This window comes from Coptis chinensis, chromosome 5, assembly GCF_015680905.1.
Source record: "Coptis chinensis isolate HL-2020 chromosome 5, ASM1568090v1, whole genome shotgun sequence".
Classification (NCBI taxonomy): Eukaryota; Viridiplantae; Streptophyta; class Magnoliopsida; order Ranunculales; family Ranunculaceae; genus Coptis; species Coptis chinensis.
In genome coordinates, this window is record NC_141460.1 from 68795901 (window position 1) to 68820320 (window position 24420).

Consider the following 24420-nt stretch of genomic DNA (forward strand, 5'->3'; position numbering starts at 1 on the left):
TCAAATAAAATTAGTATACTGCGTGGCAGTGGGGAGAGAGAGAGAGTTGGGTGATGCAGGGGAGAGAGAGAGATGGGTGAAGGAGAAAGAGAAAAAATGAGAGAGAAGTGAGGACAGACATACAGAAACCAACTTTATGCCAAAATCGTTGGCTCCGCTCACTCGATGAAATTGACTGTGACTATGTGAGACAGTAAATTTGAGATGAAAACCGTTACTACTTAAAGTCACTGTCCTGCCGTTCAAATGACGAAAATACCCTTTGAGCTAAAGCTGTGTTAACTGATAAACCTCTCCTCTTTCCCTTTCTTTCTTCCATTGAAAATAACAAGACCATCCTCAAAACCCCTTCAAAAACCATGTCTCAAAAACAATCCAATCCTCATTTCTCACTTCCACAACTCCAATAATTAAAAATAAAAATGGACTCACTCTTCTTCCCACCTTCCCCACTATTCACTCCCTCAAAACCCCCTTCTTTTCAAACAAAACGATCCACTACTCATAAATTCACCATAAAATGCTGCACCCAACCTCAAAATATCATCCATTCCACTAAAATCGATATATTCCAACGAAATAATAGCAACAATCACCACAATTTACATGCATGTATTAAAAATTCCATTTCTTTAACATTGTTTTGTTGTGTTTTAGGATTTTTACCGTTTCGAGGATTTCATAAACCTGCATTTGCCTTTTCTGTTACTAGTTTGTTTACTAGAAATGAGAGGGAGATTAAAAAACAAGTGGTGTATAAGGAACATGAGTTTACGGGGTACACGAAAAGGTTATTGGAAATGGTTTCGGTACTTTTGAAGTGTGTTGAGGATGTTAGGAATGGGAAGGGGGATGTGGAAGTAGTTAAGAAAGTGTTGAGGGATGTGAAAGTGAGGAAAAAGGAGTTGCAGAATGAGATTAGGACTGTGTTGTATAAGGAGTTGGGTGAAATGAAGGAAGAGAAAGAGGGGCTGGTTAGGAAGATGGAGGGGATTGTTGGGGATGTGTCGGAGGGGAAGAAGGTGGTGAAGGAGTTGGTGAAGAAGATTGAGAATGAGGAGGAAGGGAAGGGTGTGAAGGAGGAGATTGCGAGGTTGGAAGAGGTGATGAGTTTTGCGGAGAAGGAGTATGATGGGATTGTAGACAGGGTGGGTGAGATTGAAGATATGATGTTGAAGAGGGAGATGTTGAGTTTTAGTATTGGGATTAGAGAGTTGTCGTTTATCGAGCGGGAATGTGAGCTTTTGGTTGAGAGGTTTGAGTATGAAACGAGGCACAAGAACATTCCGAGGTATCTTATAGGATTTACTTTTAAGGCTTACTTTCATCTACTTTGTTGTTTATCTTTTTACAGTTAGCGAGTAGAGTTTTGCAAATTTTATTTTTAGGCCACTGAGAATGAGTATATATTAAATTTAGCAATGAGTACAACATCCTAAGAAACTCAGCTTAAGATATTGAGAAATAAGTCTGACACAATGTCACAATGTGCTGTAGTGTCCTTTTACCTCTTAATTATATCATCTACCTTTGAAAACGAATTCTTCGAGTTGTAGTGCAAAATGTACCTTCACACTCAATAGTATTTTACCAATTAGTATGCCATCTTTTATATTCTTCCATAAGATCATGAATTGTCAACAACATAACCATCTACTTTCTGCTGATAGCAATCCTTCTAACGAATAACTTGAGAGGTAATCCTGCATACCCTTTTCAAGTAAGGTTTAAAGATTATTAAGAAACTTCTATCTTATTTTTCAAGTGCACTCTCTTCATACGGTACATTATCTAATTTGTTTATTGGTTTTTATTCTTATTTTTACGCGATGAGATACTCTATTTCTGGACTAGTTTAGCACAAATATTTTATCTTATGCTAGCCTTCCTCATGTATTGTAGCAGCGTGACTACAAGTTCTAGCACTATGCAATCCAAATCTGATATTCAGAGAGAACTAGAAGTTGCACAAAGGGATTATTGGGAGCAAATGTTGTTGCCACGTGCCCTCGAAGTTGAAGATGCTGGACTCCCCTTGGACCAGAATACTAAAGATTTTGTGCTAAATATAAAGCAAGGTTTTAAAGAGTCAAGGGAGCTACAGAGGAAAATGGAAGCTCGCATAAGAAGGAAGATGAAGATATTTGGGGATGAAAAGCGTTTTCTTGTAAAAACTCCAGCAGATGAAGTTGTGAAAGGCTATCCAGAAGTTGAACTTAAATGGCTATTTGGAAATAAAGAGGTTGTTGTTCCGGAAGCTATCCGACTCCATTTGTTCCATGGTTGGAAGAAGTGGCGTGAAGAAGCTAAGGCAGACCTGAAAAGGAATTTGTTAGAAAATGTTGACCAGGGAAAACGATATGTGTCTCAAAGACAGGTAGGTTTCTCCGTAACAGTACCTATTTTTAGATTGTGGTGAAGTATGGCTTTTCGCATAATTTTCTTTTTTGCTGTAATTTCACCATTGTCTCATTCTCATCTTTTTATGTAAGTGACATTGACACGGGTAAGTGATCTGTATCTGACACGGCAAAATACCAAAAATTGAGGTACCTAGCCTTTAATATACCCGTGTGTCATATTCGACACAGAACGAAGGTGAGTAACTGACATGGGTTTTTCTTTAAAAAATGAAGTTGTGATGTTACAGAGCTGTTTATTATTTATGTGAACATAAATAATAGATTTTCAGTTTGTAGCATTTCACAAAAGCTAGGGGAGCGAATGGAATTGGTTGTCCTAGTCCAGTGCTATTAGAGATGGGGGCGAATAAAGCAACTTAAATAGATGGATAGGACAGGAAGGAAGAACCACTGATAGCGTTTGCAGCTACCTCTTTCCAATCGAAAGGGGTTGGACGGCACGGTTCTTCTTTCTGCTTTTACAGCTGTGGCAAGAGAGGTTGATTATCCACTAGCATCTGGTATTGGGGTTGGGGACCAACTCCGCAATTATAAATCCAAGTGGATGGGGATGAAACCAGAGACCAATGAAGAGTGGGTAGTAAGCTTTGTATTAATCTCATTGTTTTGACAGATCAAGCTATTATTGTTTGCCTATAAAAAAAAAGCTATTATTGTTTGATCAAGGTTAGGATTTTTTATTATTGATGTTACCAAATATTTGATATGCCGGTGTCCACAATGTTTTTCTTTTGATGTAGAGAAAGCAATTGGAAATTTATTCTTCTAAATAAATTATGACATATTTCATTTGTGGTCTAATTAGATAAAGTGTATAGATGACTGTTATTTGGCATTGTAGATGGGTTATCATTGTAAAAGGTGTAGAATAATTAGCCCTTCCTCACTGTTTATTTCCTACTTTTCCTGATAACTCACAACAAAAGTAAAATGGTTCATTTTCAGGAGCGCATCCTTGTGGACCGAGATAGGGTGGTGGCCAAAACTTGGTTTAATGAAGAAAGAAATAGGTGGGAAATGGATCCATTGGCTGTTCCTTATGCTGTTACCAAGAAGCTTGTCGAGAATGTCCGCATCAGACATGATTGGGCAGCTATGTATGTTGCCCTCAAGGGTGATGACAAGGAATATTATGTTGATGCCCAGGTCATACACATGTATTCATAATATTCCGTGTTATTTTTTTTTCATGTATGAACATTTGTTATACTTCAGTTTTTCTTGTTACAGGAATTGGATATTCTCTTTGAGGACTTCGGAGGATTTGATGGGCTTTATCTTAATATGCTAGCTTCTGGCATCCCAACTGCAGTGCAATTGATGTGGATCCCATTCTCAGAATTGGATATTCGCCAACAGTTTCTCTTGGCAATGAGGTTGTCTTTTCAGTACTTAGATGGATTATGGAATTCTGCAATTGTGTCATATGTGAGAAAATGGATTTATGAGAAAATAAAAGATATCAATGAGGACATAATGATGATGATCGTTTTTCCTACCGTCGACTCTGTTATTCCTTACTCGGTGAGAGATTTACGCTCAAACGAATTGACTTTGTTAATGTAGTTTAGCTTATCTTCTCTGTTTCTGGTTTCCATTTCAGGTAAGAATGAGACTGGGAATGGCTTGGCCAGAGTGGGCAGATCAAGCTGTTGGCTCCACATGGTACTTGAAATGGCAATCTGAGACAGAAATGAGTTTCAAATCCAGGAAGCAAGATGGCATCCGGTGGTTTCTTTGGTTTTTAATCAGAGGCTACATATATGGATATGTGTTGTTTAATGTTCTACGATATATGAAGAAAAAGATTCCAAGATTTCTTGGATATGGACCTTTACGTAGAGATCCGAACTTGCGTAAATTACAGAGAGTGGTATCTTCTTGTCTCTATGAATTCAATACCTATAAGCTTTTGTAGATTAAACTGCTTCATGTTTTTTTAGATAAGAAAGCTGTTACTTTATGTTTTCATACCTCTTTTCTTTTCTGTGTTACATCATTGTCAATAGTATTTTCTTGACAAAGACCCTGTTATGCTTCAGCATTAAATGTTTTCCACTCCATTTGACAAAAGTTTTGTTTGCTGTAGTTTAAGGACATGAACCTCCTGTATATGTTCTGAGTGTACGTTCATAAATAATACGGATAGATAGATATAGCAGAGGGGAATCAATGCTCTGTGAAACAAAAACGACAATGAACTATGGTTAGATGAAGTTATACAGGGGAAATTATAGTTGCAGTAGCATTGGTGCATCACGTAGTTATAGTGAAAGACTAAATGCAATACAGCATTGATGTCTTCCTTGCAACATCTTAATTGTGATGGTAAATACAGGAGGCATTTTTGCAAAGTTGAGCCAATTAGGTCTTTCAACAAATGTGCATAGGTTAATTCTTTCATCATGTTTATCATTGTCACATGTACAACACTGTCATAGAAGACACAATTTAGGGAACCAAGTTATATGTGCAATACAATGTTCTGTACGCTAGAGATGGATACATAGTTTGTCCTTATTGCCTTGTAGAACCAGATCTTCTAGAAACCATCATCCATAGAAAGACCATTTCTAAGGTACTGCTGCAAAGTTAAACAACAAGAGAAAGAAAAAGAAGAAGACAAATAGCAATTCAGTGAGAATTGTCATATTATCATTGAAGAATACTCTAAAGCTACAACTCCTTTCTTAATTTGTTTTTGTAAGGGCATCTCCAAAGGGGAGGTCAAATTTACATCTCTACATAGGCTGCACGTAGGTGCCATTAGGATTTTACACTTCCACATAGGACCCTTTACATCTCTATTGTATTATGCGTTGGTTTACAACCCCACGCCTCTTCCAATGCAAGTGTCTATTCGGATTGTTTCCAAGTGAGTGTGTAAATCTAGACGAAATTTTCCTCCAGGTTTACAAGCCAATGACTATCATATACGACATACATCCCTCATTGGGTGAGTCTTTTTGTCGAGGGGTGTAAACTTTGCAAATTATACTGTATACTGTTTAGAGCATCTTTAGGTGAGATACTATCCTAGCATCAAACACCAAATTTCCAATAATTTGGTGTTTTTTCATCTTCAGGAGAGACACATGTTGATGAAAACGCTAAATCGGCCAAAATTTGGTTCCAGCTTTGGTGTTGTATCAAATCTCTCTTGTGGTTTTTTTAACACTGCATGGGCTTGGACTAGAGTGTGGGTTTCAATCACGCGGTGTTGCGAAAACCACTCGAGAGATTTGGAAAGAGAAAAAAGAAGAAAGTTGATGTGCGACACATTGCGCGGTTTTTGGAAAATCGCGTGGGCTTGGGCTTTTAAGATGGGCTTCAGTGGCGCGGTTTTGAGAAAGCCGCATGGGCTATATGGCGCGGTTTATCCAAAATGCGTCATTTGATGTCGGATATTTGATGTTTCTCCTGAAGTTGGTTGGTGTTTGGTTTGGTTAAAAAATTTGGTGTTTTCTTGGTTTCTCTCCTAAAGATGCTCTTAGAACCCCAATTGGAGATGCTCTAAAAGCTTTATTATTGGATGCACATGAAGTGACGTTGATCTTCACCACTTTGAATTACCCTTTAGACAGTTTTGGAAATTGCAACCTTCTTTATGAATCCCTATCGCGCAAATGCTTTACTGCAATCTCCTATTTAAGACCTGTTTAAATGAAAACACAACACTTCGATCTTAAACTTACTATGTAGCTTACTTGTTCTATGCATGTGTTTATATTCAGACTTCCTGTGATTGTTTACTCACTATTCAGTATTATGAAATAATGTTTTTCTGAGAATGCATGAAGAAGCAATAAGTATTTTTAAAGATTTTCATGATTCGTACTACTCTTGCGCATGTGCGGTACTTAGGCTTTATGAAGTTGCATGATTAGTTGAGTCCTTGACATGTAATTTGGCCTCAAATTATTCATGCCTTTTCTTATAACAGAATGTGAAAGAACTAACAGACACTAGAGGGACCGCAGTAGCCTTTATATTTAAATATATATTTTATTACTTAATGGTGCCACCTGGCATCTTTTGTTGTTCAACTTGAAAGCATAACTGACTGACTTAATGCTTCCATCAATCTTATTTGTCTCTCGCAGAAAGCTTATTTTAACTTTAGGTTGCGAAAGACGATACGCAGAAAAAGGGAGGGCGTTGATCCAATAGCATCTGCTTTTGATCAAATGAAGGTTTGTATTACTATTTTGCACTAATGTTTATATAATAATATGTATCTGTAGATGGTGGAATCTACAATTAGAAGATTTAGAACAGTGCATAATCTTATGGTTGCTTAATATGCAGAGGATCAAAAGCCCACCAATTCGGTTGAAGGACTTTGCTAGTGTTGACTCTATGAGAGAGGAGATTAATGAGGTTGTGGCATTTCTTCAAAATCCGAGTGCTTTCCAGGAAATGGGTGCTCGCGCACCTCGGGTATGACAATGTCGGATTAAATTCTTCGAAAGGAATTCCCATTCATTAACACAAGTCTATTATTCTTGCATAGAAAAAGTATTTAATGATGATTTAGTCATTCTTCTGTGGGAAGGAGGTTTCGACCTTCTCAAATTAGTCATTTGTGTGGCATCCAATAAGGGATAGGAGTAAGTTCTCATGGGAGAACTTCTCCAAGAGAGGGAGCTGACTGGGAAATGCCAAAAAACATTTTCCTTTGTCAGTCATGGAGGGAAAGTGGTAGAGGGTAGTATTAGGAGGGGGATGAATATATTTGTACTTCATTTATTGTTCATAAGGAAATATTATCCTTTCTATAGCAATATAATCTAAACAACATTGTCGATATCTGTAGTTTGTAAGCTTGGTTGTTACATTGGTGTGACTCCACAACCTACGTTAATTTTAGAACTGTGTCCCTTCTGTATCATTCATCCTAATTCATTAACCCACAATACTTTTGATTTTTTATTTCCAATTATTGTTTGAACTTTCAAGTAATGTTTTACATTTGTGGAACATTTATCCAACTTGCTTGAAAAATAGTAGAGTTCCTTAGCTTTTCTAGTTGATCTTGGAACAACTGAGATTTTTGGGTCAAAGCACATTCCTCTTCTGGCTTAGCATTTCTTTGTTGAAGTTTAGAGAGGATATCATTTGCTCTTGTGGTCCAGTTTCTCTTACTTTGTACTTTACACTTTAAACTGCAGGGAGTCCTAATTGTGGGTGAGAGAGGAACTGGGAAGACATCCTTAGCACTTGCCATAGCTTCAGAAGCTAAGGTGCCTCTTGTGGAAGTTAAAGCTCAACAGTTGGAAGCTGGACTGTGGGTTGGCCAAAGTGCATCAAACGTTAGGGAATTGTTTCAAACCGCGAGGGATTTGGTTGGCCTCTGTTCCTTGGGTGTTGTTTTTTATTGTCTTCTTCAGTAACTTAAATTTTCTCTGCTTGCAACTCCCCATCTCCCCTATCCTAAACTTTTTAGGGTGTCACTATGATTTATCCGAACCTTGTGTTGTTTACTTATGTGACGTCATTTATAGATTTGTTTTTCCTTGTAGAGCAACATATCCGTTCTCTTTCTTAATCTCTGTTTATTATGTTCATTTTATAGGCACCTGTTATAATCTTTGTTGAGGATTTTGACCTCTTCGCCGGAGTTCGTGGCAAATATATCCACACTAAAAAGCAAGATCATGAAGCTTTTATTAATCAACTTCTTGTGGAACTTGACGGGTACCGTTGAAAATTATTTCCTCTTCGTATTTCTTTGAACTGTTAATTTCTTACTGATGCTTGATAACATTTCTTGAAGTAAATCTCATTTTCAACGGCACTGATTTATACTTTTAATATCTCCATGTTTAATAGATCCATCATGGATGCCATTTCCTGTAGTGTATATTGTTTACTTTGTCGGATCTAGATAACAAGACTTCACTAAAAGGGATTGTGAGTTGTAGGTGATTTTGGACATGTGCCAGTCTTGTATACTTGTAAGGGCAATAGGATGAGGTGGAATTCAATGTCTTGTAGGGAAGTTCCTTTAGTGAGTATGGAATCCCGAAGACCAGAATGCGCTTCTCCAATAGAAAATAATGCTTTTATGAAAGTTGTATGCATATTTATTTGTTAAGGCGACAAAATAGAAAAATCCTAAAATTTAAGTACATTAAAGTTTCCATATAATATCAGATAATACCTTTATAATACGCTGTAGTGTTGCCTTTTTTTTGGTTCTCGTAGGAGAAACATTTTCATTGTAAGTATCTGTAGAAGTTTTTGGAATGCTCCAAATTCCACTTGAGCATCCAAATCTGGGTCAATACCAGCAAAAACATCTCTGAACAAGGTTCTAGTGCCATGCCAAATGTGTCCGAAAAAGAAGTGCAAAACAAACGAAGCATGTCCAAAAGTGAACCAACCCCTTGGACTGCTCCAAAACACCATCGGACTTCACAATGGCTTGATCTGATTCAATAATTTCATCCAATTGAGCACGGCTACCGTATATTTTTCCACAGTAGTGTGTGGACCCTCTTTTATAGGTGCCACGTGGTAGCTTTTGGACGCAAGTGCATCATCCCAATGCACCGCTCAACATCTAAATTGTGCCTAGTACCTTATTAACATCTGATCAAGAACCTGGCTATGTTCATTAAACATGTGCTTAAGGAAACTAAAGAGATCGAGATGGAAGCATAAATCAAGGTATTTATGGCCAATAAGGGGACCGATTCCTTCTTGTGATAGAGAGAGAAAGACCCCCATTTTTAAGGGAGATCTCAACTGTTGTAATTGGAAGTCAAACACCATTAACCTAGGTTATATGGACACGCCATATTTTGAAAAAAATCTGTGTCGGATACGTATTCACGTGTCCGTGTCGGACACATTGTATTTAATTTACCTCGAATTTCTGATTTACCATCTAATTTAATAAATTTATAATTATTAAAAAATTAATTAATTATTCCTATCCGTGTCCTCGTGTCGATCTTCAACTGCTCGCCGTATCCGACACCCCGTATCCGTGTCGGACACCGACATGCGTGCCCGTGTCAATGTAACCTAGCCATTAACAAAGATCAGTGGATGTAGGCACTTTTTTTGCCGAACCACGATACAATTCGTGTTTTGTTCTCTTTATTTTTCGTGCTATATTACTTATTATTGGTGTTCTGTTTGATTAATGGGGTCGTGAATCGTGATCATTAGCACATTGTTTGTCGGGGTTGATTAATTTTGTTCTTGACAAGTAGCAGGATCAGTATAACTGACTCCATCGAGTTCGCCACTATACAATTCAACACTTATTCCTTCTTGTTTGACACTATACTTTGATTCCGTCCTTTTAAAATCTAGGTTACATTGACACGGGCACGCGTGTCGGTGTCCGACACGGATACGGGGTGTCGGATACGGCAAGCAGTTAAAGATCGACACGGGGACACGGATAGGAATAATTAATGAATTTTTTAATAATTATAAATTTATTAAATTAGATGGTAAATCAGAAATTCGAGGTAAATTAAATACAATATGTGTCCGACACGGACACGAACATGAACACGTGGATACGTATCCGACACAAATTTTTTTCAAAATATGGCATGCCCATGTAACCTAGTTTAAAAGGAACACCGGTTCTTACAATTCCATTTCCGTCTACCAAAACTACTGGAAATATTTCAAAAAAAGCCAGCATACAACGTACAAAAAGCTCATGCTCTTATTTCTATCTAAAGACGGGATGTCCTAACCATCCAGTAGCTATTCTATCCCCGTGGTGGTATCTCCAATTATAGTCCTCTGGGATGTAATATATATCTCTTCTTGCCATCCCCATAGTATATGAGACAATGTAAAATATATCTCTTCTCACCATCCCCATAGTGTATGAGACAAAAGGTCTTCCGATTTGATTTTACCTATGCGGTGGGTTCATTTCAGCGTTATTTTTATTTTATTTTATTTTTTATTTATTTGTCACATTAAAATGATGAAAAAAAAGAGAAATTTTTACTTATTTGATTGGATCAAAAAGAAATTATGGGATTGCCAAATCACATCACGTACTGGATAAATTCCAAATTTAAAAAGCAATAGAAAAGGAAAGGGGTACGAGAACCGAACAAGGAAAGATCCTAAGGCCTAAGGATTTATCGAAGGAGAGTTAAGAAGATGGAGGGATATAATAGGTTGAAAAAAATAATCTGTGGTGGGAGAAGCTAGTACTAATAGGAAAGGAGAGAAGCATGAGCATGACAAAGGAAGTCGGGAGGTAAGCAAGTTGCAAAGAGATTGAAAATGGATGAAGATGTAATGGTGGAGGGAGGCAAGGGACTAAGGAATAAGGCAGCCAACAATGAAAAAAAGGGGGAGGAAATCTGTGGAACATGGGAGTATAATAGAGAAAGAAGATGGCAACTGAATACGAATTCTCATGCTTTCGTGAGTGATTGGGAGCTAATACAACTAAGAACAAGGAGAAAATCAGGAGGAGGGCTAGAAGGGATCAAAAGGAGTAAGTTGGAGGAGGATGCAGGTGGGACTAAGGACGACAGAGATTCATAAGACTATGACAACGATGAGAATGAAGACGATCATCTTATTTTCCTCTTTTCCGAGGAAGGTGTCAGTGAAATTATATTATTGCAAATGAAGAAGAAAGTTTAGAGAGAAAGGAGAGAGAAAAGAGAGCATGGCTTAATTGGTTTCGGCCTTCTCTCACACGTTTTATATAGGAAATAGTATGTTTACAATATGGAAAACCTCAAATGACTCACAAAGAGCTCTAACAGTGTCTATGAATATGAAGGGGGGAGGAGAAGTAGTCTGTTGTTGATTGAGGATGGTGGGCGTCCTATCGAGCAACATGAGTACATAGTGCTGTTTGATTTCTTTGTTGTTTGTAGTCTTTTGCTTTTGGGGGTTTTCTTTCTCGTTTTAATGTAACAGTTGCACTTTTCTTTTTTTATTTCAATTTTTCCTTTTCCCCCTTATTGGTGTAATGGTTGGGGAAACGAGTTGGAATGTTTTGTTTTAAGTCTTAGTTATGTGTAGATATTTAACCCTTCTTCATCTGTTGGTTCTTTCCCTCAAGTGCAATGTTATTTTTGTACAGGTTTGAAAAGCAAGATGGAGTTGTTTTGATGGCTACAACCAGAAATCTGAAGCAAATAGATCAGGCCCTACAAAGGCCTGGTCGGATGGATAGAGTATTTCATCTTCAACGGCCAACTCAAAGAGAAAGAGAGAAAATCTTGCAAATTTCTGCTAAAGAGACTATGGACGAAGAACTAATTGATTTTGTAGACTGGGGAAAGGTAATTATTTGCATATTACTGTTAAATAATTCAGAAAATGCTTTTATATGTCAACTCCTAATTTTTTTCCTTTTTTTTTGTCAAATCATATGCATTTTGTACTGTAAAATTCTATTTTATTTTTCATCCTTTTCAGATAAGAAGCTATTATAACAACTAGCAGATTATTAGCTAGTATTAATATACTTTTTTGAAAATATGTTTCATACGCTATTTGGCCTGTATACTCTATTTGGAAGAGTTTTAACCTGATTCTGCCATCCTTATGCAGTGTTCTATGCTTCCTTCATGGATGAAATTTACTCACCGAAAAATGTGAAGAAAGTATAATACAAATAAAAGTTTAAGTGGTCAGGCAGGGGCCTGGTTAATAAAATTCCAAGCACATTTGTTTTCCCCAAACCAAACGCCTAATATGCCAAACTTCATTACCTTTTGCAGAGTGAATCACACAACTTTAATTTAAATACGTAGAGTCTTCATCGTATTGAACTTGGTTATGGTCATCTCTTATCTGATGTATCAACTTAGGGAACGGTTTTGCACATGGCATTTTATCAAGCTTCCAGTTTTGAATAAGGAGTTTAGAACTCATGTCCTGTGCTGGTTGTGGGACTTCTTGTAACAAAAATAGACATCGCTATGGTAGATTTAATTTATCAAATGCTTTGCAATTATCATGCCTTTGCCATAAGTCCATAACGCCTTGGTGAGCTATTAATTGATCTCAGAATATAGAATTAATCTTTTGTCTCTCTGTAAATTATATATAAAAAAAATCGGGCTGTAGACACTTCCGTAGGTGCAATTTTTGTATAACTATCTATTCAGGGAGTGTGAGGCACATGTTTCCTCTGGTATCACATTTTCATTTTCTTTCTTTTCCCTCATTTCTGTACTAAGCTCTTTAGTTTGAGGGTATACATTGACTAAACTAGGGGAAGAGGGCTGGAGGACCCTGTTCCTGTTTAATTTGGGATTTAGGATAGGGGTAAAATAAATTATGCCCCCAGGGACAATGACCATTTACCAAAATTTCCGTTGTCAGGTAGGGCTCAACTCCGCTTATGAACTCCTCAGACACCGGTTTCTCTTGTTTTTAGGTCGTGTTAATGTTAAAGCTATGCAACTTTAAGTCTGGTGCTGCCACATGGCAGCGTCCTTAACTCAGAACGACCACTAGAATAAAGACTGCTTTACAAACTTACACAACAAAGTAGGCTGTGCAGTCAACTTCCAATATAAAGTAGATTGTGCAGTCAGGCGTTTTAGTCATTTTACAACATATAATAAATTTGCAGTGATGCCACATGGAAACATCATCTACTCCATGCAAAGTAGATAGTGCATTTAAACAAATTCAATGCAAAGTAAACTGTGGAGTCAGTATTATTTTTTATTTTTTTTAATCATTTTTACATCAAAGTCTGATACTTTAAGTCTGTCGATTCCATGTGGAAACGTTGCTAACATATAGTTCCACCTCCAAGTGGATTATGCAGTACAACTTTACTGGAAGTTCCACTGCAAAGTAGACTGTGCATTGATTTTTCCGAGTGCAAAATAGACTGTGCATTCAATTTGTAGAGTCACCGTGAAACTGACGTGGCCGCATGGTAACACCTGTTTTAGAGTTGCATAATACCAAGCAAAATATCCAAAATATCTCCATGCCAATAAAATGGTGTGGCCATGTGTCAGCACCTGCTTAGTGCTTACAGTTGCCTAACTTCATGTAAAACTCCAAAATAACAACCTGACCCTGGGAAGCTGATAGCTATTCAGTATTTTACACACACACACACACCCCGCCGCCGCCCCCCCCCCCCCCCCAAAAAAAAAATCCTTTTTTCCTTCATGGAGAACTTGTTTCTTGGCTCATATATCCAGTATTAATAAGATGGAATTATGTTGTTCTTCTTTGTTTTATGGATGTTGTGTTAAAGGAAAGGAACTACAAAATTTTGGAAGTGGATTTTCTTTTGGTCGCACATGTTTTTCAATTTATTCCCTGGTTAGGTTGAAGGCTTGTTTGTTTGACATCGTTAATTACTCGATATAGTGACAAAGCTCATCTTTTTTGGTATTGTATGTTCCAGTCGTTTTTGAATTCTTTCATGAAATGCCAACATACTTGTCTTCAGGTTGCTGAGAAGACGACATTGCTTCGACCTATAGAACTAAAACTTGTTCCATTGGCCTTGGAAGGTAGTGCCTTTAGAAGCAAATTTCTTGATACTGATGAACTTATGAGCTACTCTGGCTGGTTTGCGGTAAGAGATGATTGCTAGTCTTATCAGTCTTACTGAAATGTTTGAGCATCAGTTATGCCATAGGAATAGTATCACCAATGTTGTGACACATTATACCTTTTGTTTGCCCCCCACCCCACACACAGACACGCGTGTATATTCATTTTAGGAATTTGCTATGCCACTCAAAGATAAATTGTTTATTAACATGCTACATTCACCAGCATGAGCAAATTTAACGATGATTAATTACAAGTTCCTAAGTGATACTGTTAGAATTTCTTTTTATCAAGTTCAACTGGGTCTTCAATCCCTAAAGAAACGAAATTAGGAAGGTGGGGTGAGTGACTACTGAAGCTGCAGAGAAGGATCATAATCCCAGATGACCACTCTGATTCTAAATCCCCAGATGACCACTATGATTCTGTACGGCTGTTAGAAATAAAATTATCAGACATAGTGGTGAACTGAGATGGAGTCAGTTATTATCATCCATATATCTCCTATAGCCAATACGCTATGATGAAATTCTCTATATCCCAAGTGACTGATTGACTGGTTGCTCTTTTTCTGACAGATAGAACAAAAGTTGGGCACCGCATGAATGATTTGTTTGTGGGGTGACCGTCTTGTAAGATGCAGTAGTACTGAGAGTAATTATAATGATGTCATTATTCCGTACTCACTCAATTTGCCTGGAATCTATAAAGCATGTCTATGTCCATTTTCTAAATATTTGGAATCTTTAACCCAATCACTTTTGGAATATATTTGTTTTTTGTTGTTCGTATGTTTTACAAGAGCACAATGCTTTAAACTGAGCTTAATTTTAACATTTTAAACTCAAGTTACCAACTGTCTCGCAATATTTACTCTGGATTAAGTTAGTAGTTTTACTTACCTCTGTCTTACTTCTCTTAAGTATGATAGTAATTAAGTGTTGCTTACTTGAAGACTTTCAGCAACACTGTTCCAAGATGGTTGAGGAAAACCAAAGTTGTGAAAGGGATCAGCAAATGGATGGTAAATCATCTTGGTCTTACATTGACAGTAGAAGATCTGCAGAGTGTGGTTGATTTGATGGAACCATATGGTCAGATAAGCAATGGAATTGAGCTTCTGAATCCTCCACTTGATGTAAGAAAGCCCATAAATAAATTTACTTTTGAAACACCATGTCTTCTTGTGTTATATTATTGTTATTGACCAGTTAATCTTATTCAGAAATGTGGCTTTGCAGTGTATGTCGTATTTGTCACATATATCAGTCATAGTAGTTAATCTGCAGGAAGGCTTGTCTATCAGGTTGATCCAATAGATGACTGATTACAGGCTTGCATCTTGTTTCTTGTTCGAATTTGTCTCTGAATCTATTTGCTTAAAGAGTATAGGTGTCCAATTGTTTTACCAAGCCCATCTGTTCTTTTGAATCTGGGAAGAATAAATACAAGACTAAATCATGATCATGGATTAGAAAAATAAAAATAAACACCAGGTTTTTTAGTATGTATGTCGTAAAATCCCTCTTAAATATAACCGTGATGTTCATAGCTGGTAATTTTGGTGTAAAGTTGCAGGCAGAAGAAAAACAACAACGATTCACCAGATAAAGTCATAAAACTATAATCATTAGCTAAGCGTGTGTGTATTACACTGCGTCTTTGTGTCGAACTTCTGTTTTTCAACTGTCCTTCTAGTTAGTTTTTATAGAATGTAACGTTTTGAGCCTGCCATATGCTTACTTGTAAAAGATACTTCTGTTTTGGTTTCTCAACATGGTATTTCATTGAACAAAATTCTTTTCACAGGAAGGAATAACTAAATGAGAAGCGAATTGTCCATTCATAGTATCGTTCTTGATTGTTTACTCCACCAGTACACTCAATATATTTAGCAACTTCAAGTTTTAATTTTTGGAACCTGGGAAAAGTTGTCCGTTGTTTTTTGGGATATTTTTGGTGATACTGGTTTATTTGTTATGTTCATTTAGTGTTTCCACTTTCCTTTGCAATAACTTGTTATCTATTTTTGTTGCCATCAGTTAGTGTTTATTCCCATGGACTTGGTTGATCACAGTTTTACTTCAATCATGGATAGCATTGTTGTATTTAACTGTTTTATCTTAGGAGTTGGAAGTAATGGAAATATGTTGTTTTGCAAGTGGTCAAGGGAGTCAAAGTATCCACATGCTGTCTGGGCTGCTGGTCGTGCTCTCATTGCTCTCCTTATTCCAAACTTTGATCTTGTTGATAATGTATGGCTTGAGCCATTTTCTTGGGAGGTTAGTCAATTGTTCTGATGTTATCATAGGCTCCTGTTGTTTATTCTGTGCTATTAACCTCTGAAAAATTCTGTAAATTGGGAAGTGGGGGCGGTGGTGCCAATGATCTGTGCTCCTAATAGTAATTTCATCGGCACTCTGCTTCACTTTCTCTATGAAACCATTTTCTGCAGGCTATATATTTCCAGAGATTTGGCCACGCATGGTTCAGGCGGTGGCTCCTAGTACAACCTCGGATCACCACTCTATTAGCTTAGTGAAAGAGACGGGCAAAGGCAGACCTACTTCTTTTCGATTTGAGCCTATGTGGTCTTCGAATCTGAATTTTATGTACAGGTTCAGAGAATGGTGGGCTGTTGATCAGGATGGTGACCGACCAAGCATCAGGTTTGCTAAAAAGCTGAAGTTTGTGAAGGGTAAGATCAAGGAATGGAATACGGCAGTGTTCGAAAGGGTGGACAGGAAGAAAGAGCAAGTCTTGAGAGACATAAGGATTTTGAATTTTGAGGAGGAGAATCCTCTCACTAGGGGAGAGTGGAACCACCGCATTGACTTAAAAGTTGAGTTCAAAAAAATGGCTAGTTTTGAAGAGTCTTCTTGGAGGAGTAAATCAGGTGAGCGGTGGCTCTAGGAGGGGGAGTCTAATATTAAATTTTTTCACCAATGTGCAAAAGCTAGGAACTGGGAGAATTATCTTGACAGATTAATGATAGAGGATGAGGAGGTGAAGGGAGAGGATAATCTTAGAGATAAGAGCATTTGCAAAGCAGGTGAATATAATCCCCCCCTTATCACCGCCATCTCAGCACTTATTCACCCCATTTTCACCAAAACGGTGAAAACCAAGGTGAAGCTGTGCAATGCAAAGGTAAATAAAATATCTCGGACGGGATGTTAGATTCCGTCTGGAGTTGATTGAGACGGAATGTAACATCCCATCGGGTATTTTATCCAAGCAAGACATAAAGCTTGATCTTCGGACATGCTAAAGTGAGTTTTTGCTTTTGCTTGAGTGCTACCACTTGCTTGAGATGCTTGAGTTGATGCCATTTGATATTTTGTTTTTTTGAAGAACTGATTTTAAAGAAGAAGAAATGTGATATATGATTGTTGGAAGTGTGAGTTGAAATGAAACAAATGTTGTATATATACCAAAGTTTTTTATTTTGACCGTTTTTGACCGTTTGACTTTCTGACCGTTGGTGAACTAGCCGTTAGGACTCCGGACGGGATGTTTGATTCCGTCTGGAAAAAAAGAAATATAGCGAGACGGGATGTTGCATTCTGTCTGGTGAATTTTGTAATCCAGACGGAATCCAACATCCCGTCCGAAGTTAACAAGTCAGCCACTATCTCGGTGATGAGTTTCACCTTGAAATCAACTTGGCAAAATATTCACCAAATAATCACCTCTGCATTGCAGAGCAGTTTTTCCCCAAAACTGGTGACTATAGTCACAAACCCCTTGAAATCCCCTGCATTGCAAATGCTCTAAGGTAGTTCGCTACTACTCAGAGTTGTATATAGAACCGAATCACATTCGTCCTCGGATCGATAATCTTGTCATTGATAGCAATCATAGCATTTCGGAAGGGGAAAGAGATGAGCTTGAAAAGGATATGGAGGAAGTGTGGGGAGCTATGAAGGGTATGAAGAATGATAGATCTCCTAGATCAGACGGCCTTCCTATTGAGTTTTTTAGGATTGTTTGGGAGGTGATTAGAGGTGACTTTCTGGATATGGTACGAGATTTTCATGATTCGAGTTTCTTAGCCCATAGTCTTAATAATACGTTCATCAAGTTGATTCCTAAAAAGCAAGGTGTGGAGGATATATCTGACTTGTGCCTCATTAGTCTTATTAACAGCGCATAGAAAATCATCTCAAAGGTCATGTCTATCGGGTTAAAAAAGGCGTTATCGAGAGTGATTGCTCAAGAACAAGGGGCTTTCGTTTTTGGACTTCAGATTTTGGATGGGGTTTTGATAGCCAATGAGCTGTGTTGCATGGGTACGGGACAAGTGTCTGGTTTGGACACGAGTACGACGATTTGGACACGACGAGATTTGAGAATTAGGGTACTGTTTTGCTTGTGTCCGGGTGTCCGTGTCCGTATCTGTGTCCTCACGACATGGGTACGCGATACAGAGGAAATTAGGGTGTACCCATGCAACAGAGCCAATGAGGCTATAAATGATAGAATGAGGGGTGGTAATCCTGGTATGGTGAGTGAAATGGGATTTCTTGGATTATATTATGATGATGATGGGTTTTGGTATTAAGTGGAGGGGTTGGATCAGGAGATGTATTTCGTCAGCTTCATTTTCCATTCTTATTAATGGCTCACCGGCGGGGATTTTTAAGAGTTCTAGAGGTATTAGACAGGGGGATCCGTTATCCCCTCTTCTTTTCCTCATGGTTGTTGAGGTGTTCGGTAAGATGGTTGATAGAGTGAATTGGTTAGGGGCTTTAGAAGGTTTCAGAGTGGGTCGGAATCAGGTTTGATATCACACCTTTAGTTTGTTGATGATACGATTGTTTTTGTGGAACATAATATAGAGCAGTTAAGGTATCTTAGAGGCATCTTATGTTGTTTCAAGGCAGTCTCGGGTCTCAGTGAATATGGCTAAGAGCACCATCTTCGGGGCGAGTGTTGAGGAGAATCTTGACTTTATGGCTTCCTCTGTTGGTTGTCCAACTAGCAATTTTCCGTCTAAATACCTCGGTCTACCCTTGGGAGCGTCTTATAGATCGATATCCATTTGGGTTACTGTTATCGAGCGGTTTAGTCGTAGATTGGAAGGGTGGAAGGGTCGTTTTTTGTCCACGGGGGATCAAGTTATCCTTATCAAAAACATTTTTTCTAGCCTCCCTGTCTACTACATGTCCCTCTTCTACATGTCCACTAGTGTTGTCAACAGATTGAAATCTATTATTAAGGATTTCCTTTGGGACGATAACGAAGAAAGACATAGATTCCACCTTATTCGTTGGGAGAGAGTGTAAGTCGAGGCAGGAAAGCGGGTTGGGTATTAGGAGCTTGCATGAGTTTAATATTGCATTGCTCGGTAAATGACTTTGGAGGTTTGGGGAGGAAAAATAGTCTTTGGAGGAAAGTTAAAATGTCTAGGTTTGATGAGCGGAGTTTAGGTTGGGAGAGTGGCCCTGCTACCATACCCTATGGGTGTGGCCTGTGGAAAAATATTCATAAAGTAGGGGAGGCTTTTCACAAGTATATTAGATATGTATTGGGCAGTGGAGAAGTATTCGTTTTTGGGAGAATGTTTGGTTGGAGGAGAGACCCTTGCTGCGGGTGTTTCCTCGATTGTATACCTTATCTGACTTTAAAATAAGCCGGTTTGCTGGTTCATAAGGGTAGATAATGGTTCCGTTGTTTTGAATCTTGGGATTTATGATGCTCTCTCCGATAGGGATGTAGTGTGGCTGCACTCACAATGAAGTTAGACTTTATTCTTTTTGTGACCGGAAAAAGATAAATGACTTTGGCATATTGACAGGAAAGGGGTATTTGTTTGTAGATCCTTTTACTTTAAACTTCATTTCCTTGTTCATCATTAGGGTCTGAAAGTCCTTTATAATTTTCCGAGTCAAATTATTTGGGGTTCTAAAGTTCCTTTGAAAGTTGTTTTTTTTGTTTGGTGTGCGTCATTAGGTAAGATCTTGACTATAGACAACCTCAGAAAAAGACGCATCAAAGAGGCGATTGTTAATTTTTGTCCTTTGTGTTTGAGAGATGGGGAGTCTGAGAATCATATTCTCTTGTTGTGTCCTTTCTCTTGGAGAATTTGGTGTTTCTTTTTGTTCGAGTCCGGTGTATCTTGGGTGTGTCTTGGTTCGGTGAAGAAGGTCTTAGCCTCATGGAATTTGAGGGTCCATTCTCGGAAGGGTAGCCGTCTTTGAAGTATGCTTCCTTTGGCAATCCTACGGGGTATATGGTTGGAGAGGAATAATAGACATTTTGAAGCTTCTACGATGTATATGGGGAAAGTGGTTTTGGCCATCAAAACCTGTTTGTTTTTCTGGTTGATAGTGCACGACGAGTTTCGAGACATCCCTTTCGACGCTTTCGAGCTGTTGATAGGATTTTCTATGTTTTTTTTTTTTTTTTTTTTTTGTATTTTGTAGCTTGTACTATAGGATATCTCATTCTTTTTCTTTTCGATATGTATATAAACTACACTTTACCGATAAAAAAAAAATAAAAATCCAGAGATTGTATACCCCAGATATCCTTTTGGTGACATAACTGATATGACCACTTGATTACAATGAAACTTATTTTTGTTTGAAGTAATACTAATGAAATGCTTTCGATACTTTTTGTAGGGAATTGGATGCACAAAAATTACAAAAGCTAAGAACGAAGGTTCCATGAATGGAAATGTTGAGACACGATCATACCTCGAGAAGAAACTTGTATTTTGCTTTGGCTCGTATATTGCTTCTCAAATGCTTCTTCCTTTTGGGGAAGAAAATTTTCTTTCAACATCTGAAATCAAGCAAGCACAGGAGGTACACATTATCCCACTCTTCTTTTCTAGGGCACTTCACAAATCTAGTATTTTCATTTTCCAGTTCATTCCATAAAGTATTACTAGACAACTGTCTGTATATTTTACTTTCTTTCCCTGATTAAGCATTTGAACTATCTTTCAATTTAACTCTCAACAGAAGATCCAACAAACTAAGTATCTCTAAATATTCAATTGCTTAAACATGCAAAGAGCTACCTTCTTAATTAAATTTAGAAACCTACATTAAGAATTATTTCTAACTTTAGTAAAGCATTAAACAAAGCTAAAAATTAGAAGTAGATCTAATGCAAAAGTCATCTAGTCCATGTAGTAATTGAAGGGCCATGTTTCCAGAGGAAGGTCGGTCACTCAATTTCACCCAAAAACGATTACAGGAAGGTTGAGTTGTGGAAATAGAAGAAGCATGAAAATGCCCTCTATCTGATTAGTGGTGGAGGTTGAAACTCGGGGTAGTTTTTTTTTTTTTTTTTTTTTTTTTTACCTCATAATCGCAATACACTATTGTGGTTCAAGAGCTTAGAATCAATAGAGGAGAATAAGAAGAGCAGAGACTTAGGGTTACACTAACAATGGCTGGTCGAGCCTACGACTCTACGTATAGTCATAGTTCAGTGGTAGAGCTGTGGTCTCCTTACATAGGCAGTGATCTTCCTTTGTGGATTACTATGAATATAGAAGTTGCCTCCAGAGAGATGGCAAGAACCGGCCTAACTGTCTTCTTGAGCCTGTAGACTTCTATTCATTATAGAAGTCTGCTAAGGAAGGGATTTGTCGGTGGATCTTCCTTTTAGACAGCTTCTGGAGCCAGAGACTGCTGCCAAGTCAGTGGTGCCTTCCGGCTAGGTTAGGAATCCTTTGCAACCAAAGGGTAGAGCGTGAGTGAAAATGAAAGCGGAAGCGCGAGAGCGTGTATGTCTAAAATTCTCAATATTTGAAGCATCCTAAAAGCGCCTATACGGCTATAAGTAGTGATTACTATATTAATTCTATAATATATTTATTTTATAATTATCGAAAGAACAAACATCATTTGTTCACGATATTGTTTTTTTAAAAATGAAATTTCATAAAGAGATGCTTATTCAGAAAATAGAAAAAGCAATTATTGACTTGAAATAGTGTTAGTACTAAAACCGTGGGGCACAAGTGACGCATGCACCAGAAACTTTGTTGACCTTACTAACTTTTCCTTATCATTATTTTATTCTTTCCTAGTATTTAATCTTAGCTAAAAGAGCCAACATGTGTTCCACAATAGTAGCAGCTCTTTCTTAGGTAAAGGACGCAGCTCCTTATAGTAACTTATTTCCAGATTTTCGTGCCAACACACTTTCCGAAAGAGTAAAACATGCTTCCCTTTACATAAGGTCACGGGTTTAGCACGCTTTCCCTCAAATTGTGTCAGTACACGGTTTTAGTGTGGGAACGTCATAGTAGTGTCACGCTTTGGGTTAGGATAGTTGATTATCTTTCCTAGCGGCTAGAGCATGTGCAAGGCACATCAACCCACTTAAGCAGTCTTACAGTGTTCCATTGCCTACCATGAGGCACATCTCTAGTGTATTCTGCCACGTGTCCTAATGGGTAATGACAGAATTGTGCTCTTACAGGAACTGTCAGAGAGTCGGAAGGCAAAGGAATAGGAGGAACACTCACCATTCACCAACAAAATCAGTGATATTTGACACCCTTTTTTTTTTTTTTTTTTAGGACATATTACATAGTAACTAAGGATAGCAATTACCACTCCAAAATTATGAAAAGGAAAATGCACATTATACAAGTATCCCAATTACACACAAAATTGTGGGACTTCAAGCTTCTAAGTTACCATGTTGTGAGGCACCGGTTGACCAAGCTTACAAAGTTTCCTTGACTTTGACCAATAACGTTTGTGTGTATGTGTGGGACAACGTACACTAAAATGTGTTTTTGGTGCGACTAATCCTATTTGATTCATTGTATCTAGAAAGTTTATTTAGTTTTTAAGTACGCAAGCCAACATAAAGAGGAATTGTTATTTGTGACAGATAGCAACACGGATGGTAATCCAATATGGATGGGGGCCTGATGATAGTCCTGCGATCTACTTTTCAAGCAACGCAGTACGTGATTTTCCTTAAAGCCCAATGTGATGTTAAATGCATTCAGAAGTCTGTTTTTTCCTATATTTATGTTTGCATATTCTGCTTGTAATGATATTATCATGGTATTGTCATTGTCAATATCTCTCAGGATACGAACTAAAAATGAAAAAAAAAAAGAAAAGAAAGAAGAAAAACATCATTATATCCAGTTGTGAATTCTATGACTTGGTTAAATTTGTTTTGTTCAAGATCTCGAATGGTGCAAGTATTTTAGCCTGATTTGACGTTGTATGCTTTCTTCTATCATCTTTCCTTCCCTATACTTTTCTGTTTAGTTGGGGAGTACATCTATTTTCAGGAGTTCCTACGTAATGAATGTAAAATTTGGCTTTGACATAAATGAAGTTGTAATATCAGAGGCCTTCAACCTAGACAGTCTTCTGAAAATTACCCATTGTTTAGGGAATAGACTGGGCTGACTAGGCATGCAACTATGCCAAATAGGACAATTTATTCCGACTAGAAGGGCTGGGTGCACGACTAGCCAAGGATACGGTTTTGTCTATCTCAAATTCAATGTCAACTATGCTAACATTCAACAACTGGTATTTTTAAAGCAGCAGAGGTAAATATTTGGAGTTCACAATCCTATTGTAGTTCTGAATTCCCACTTCTAACAATGAATCCCCACTAACAAGGCACTAAAAGAAGCATAAGGACCTAAATCACTCTTTGCAAAATTATAGACTCCCACATCAAGATAGACACACATACCCATAGATTAGAAAAAACCTAGGTTACATTGACATGGGCACGCGTGTCAGTGTCCGACACGGATACGGGGTGTCGGATATGGGGAGCAGTTGAAGATCGACACGGGGACACGGATAGGAATAATTAATTAATTTTTTAATAATTATAAATTTATTAAATTAGATGGTAAATCAGAAATTCGAGGTAAATTAAATACAATATGTGTCCGTGTGTGTCCGACACGGATACGGATACGGATACGGACACGGACACGTGGATATGTATCTGACACAGATTCTTTTCAAAATATGGCGTGTCCATGTAACCTAGGAAAAAACGTGCTCCTTAATGTTGATTGTAAGGTGCTATAGACTATTTTCATTTGAGCTGAAAATGGGCAATGCATGACTGTCCAATCTGCGGCGCATGAAAATAGACACACATAACCCATATAGTATGAATATCCAATCTGCAGCGGAGGCAATTAATGTTTGTTAATTAAGCTAATATGTTGCATGTGGTTTCTTTTTAAGATCATGTTTTTTTTTAGCTTTTCAAAGATGACCTCTATGTAGACTTTGTTGTTATATTTCAAGTTTGCATTATCATTCATTAAATCATTTCCTTGGCGTAGGTAACTGCATTGAGTATGGGGAACAACCATGAGTATGAAATGGCAACAAAAGTTGAAAGGGTATGAGCTTTTTGCTTGATAGACTTGGTGCTCTTGTATGCAAGGTTTATTATTAAATTATCGCCCAAGATGGCTCTTTTGTTA

At 37.8% G+C, this 24420-nt stretch overlaps 1 protein-coding gene across 12 annotated transcripts in view; it reads left to right on the forward strand.

Moving 5' to 3' along the window:
• The first annotated feature begins 248 nt into the window (after nt 1-248).
• The window catches only part of EMB2458 (FtsH extracellular protease family), a 30328-nt gene continuing 6156 nt past the window's right edge, over nt 249-24420 (forward strand). For 9 of the 12 annotated variants that reach the window (XM_086560523.1, XM_086560519.1, XM_086560521.1 and 6 more), the window contains exons 1-16: nt 271-1291; nt 1903-2377; nt 3369-3569; nt 3654-3947; nt 4027-4296; nt 6527-6616; nt 6732-6863; nt 7595-7768; nt 7999-8120; nt 11512-11713; nt 13858-13986; nt 14920-15102; nt 16127-16246; nt 20594-20779; nt 22833-22907; nt 24277-24336. In XM_086560523.1, the coding sequence (XP_086416649.1) occupies nt 423-1291; nt 1903-2377; nt 3369-3569; nt 3654-3947; nt 4027-4296; nt 6527-6616; nt 6732-6863; nt 7595-7768; nt 7999-8120; nt 11512-11713; nt 13858-13986; nt 14920-15102; nt 16127-16246; nt 20594-20779; nt 22833-22907; nt 24277-24336 (3582 nt within the window). In that variant the 5' untranslated portion in view covers nt 271-422. Of the gene's footprint in view, nt 1292-1902; nt 2378-3368; nt 3570-3653; nt 3948-4026; nt 4297-6526; nt 6617-6731; nt 6864-7594; nt 7769-7998; nt 8121-11511; nt 11714-13857; nt 13987-14919; nt 15103-16126; nt 16247-16419; nt 17017-20593; nt 20780-22832; nt 22908-24276; nt 24337-24420 lie in introns of all 12 variants that reach the window. The other 3 variants (XM_086560527.1, XM_086560524.1, XM_086560526.1) reach the window with 3 other exon arrangements.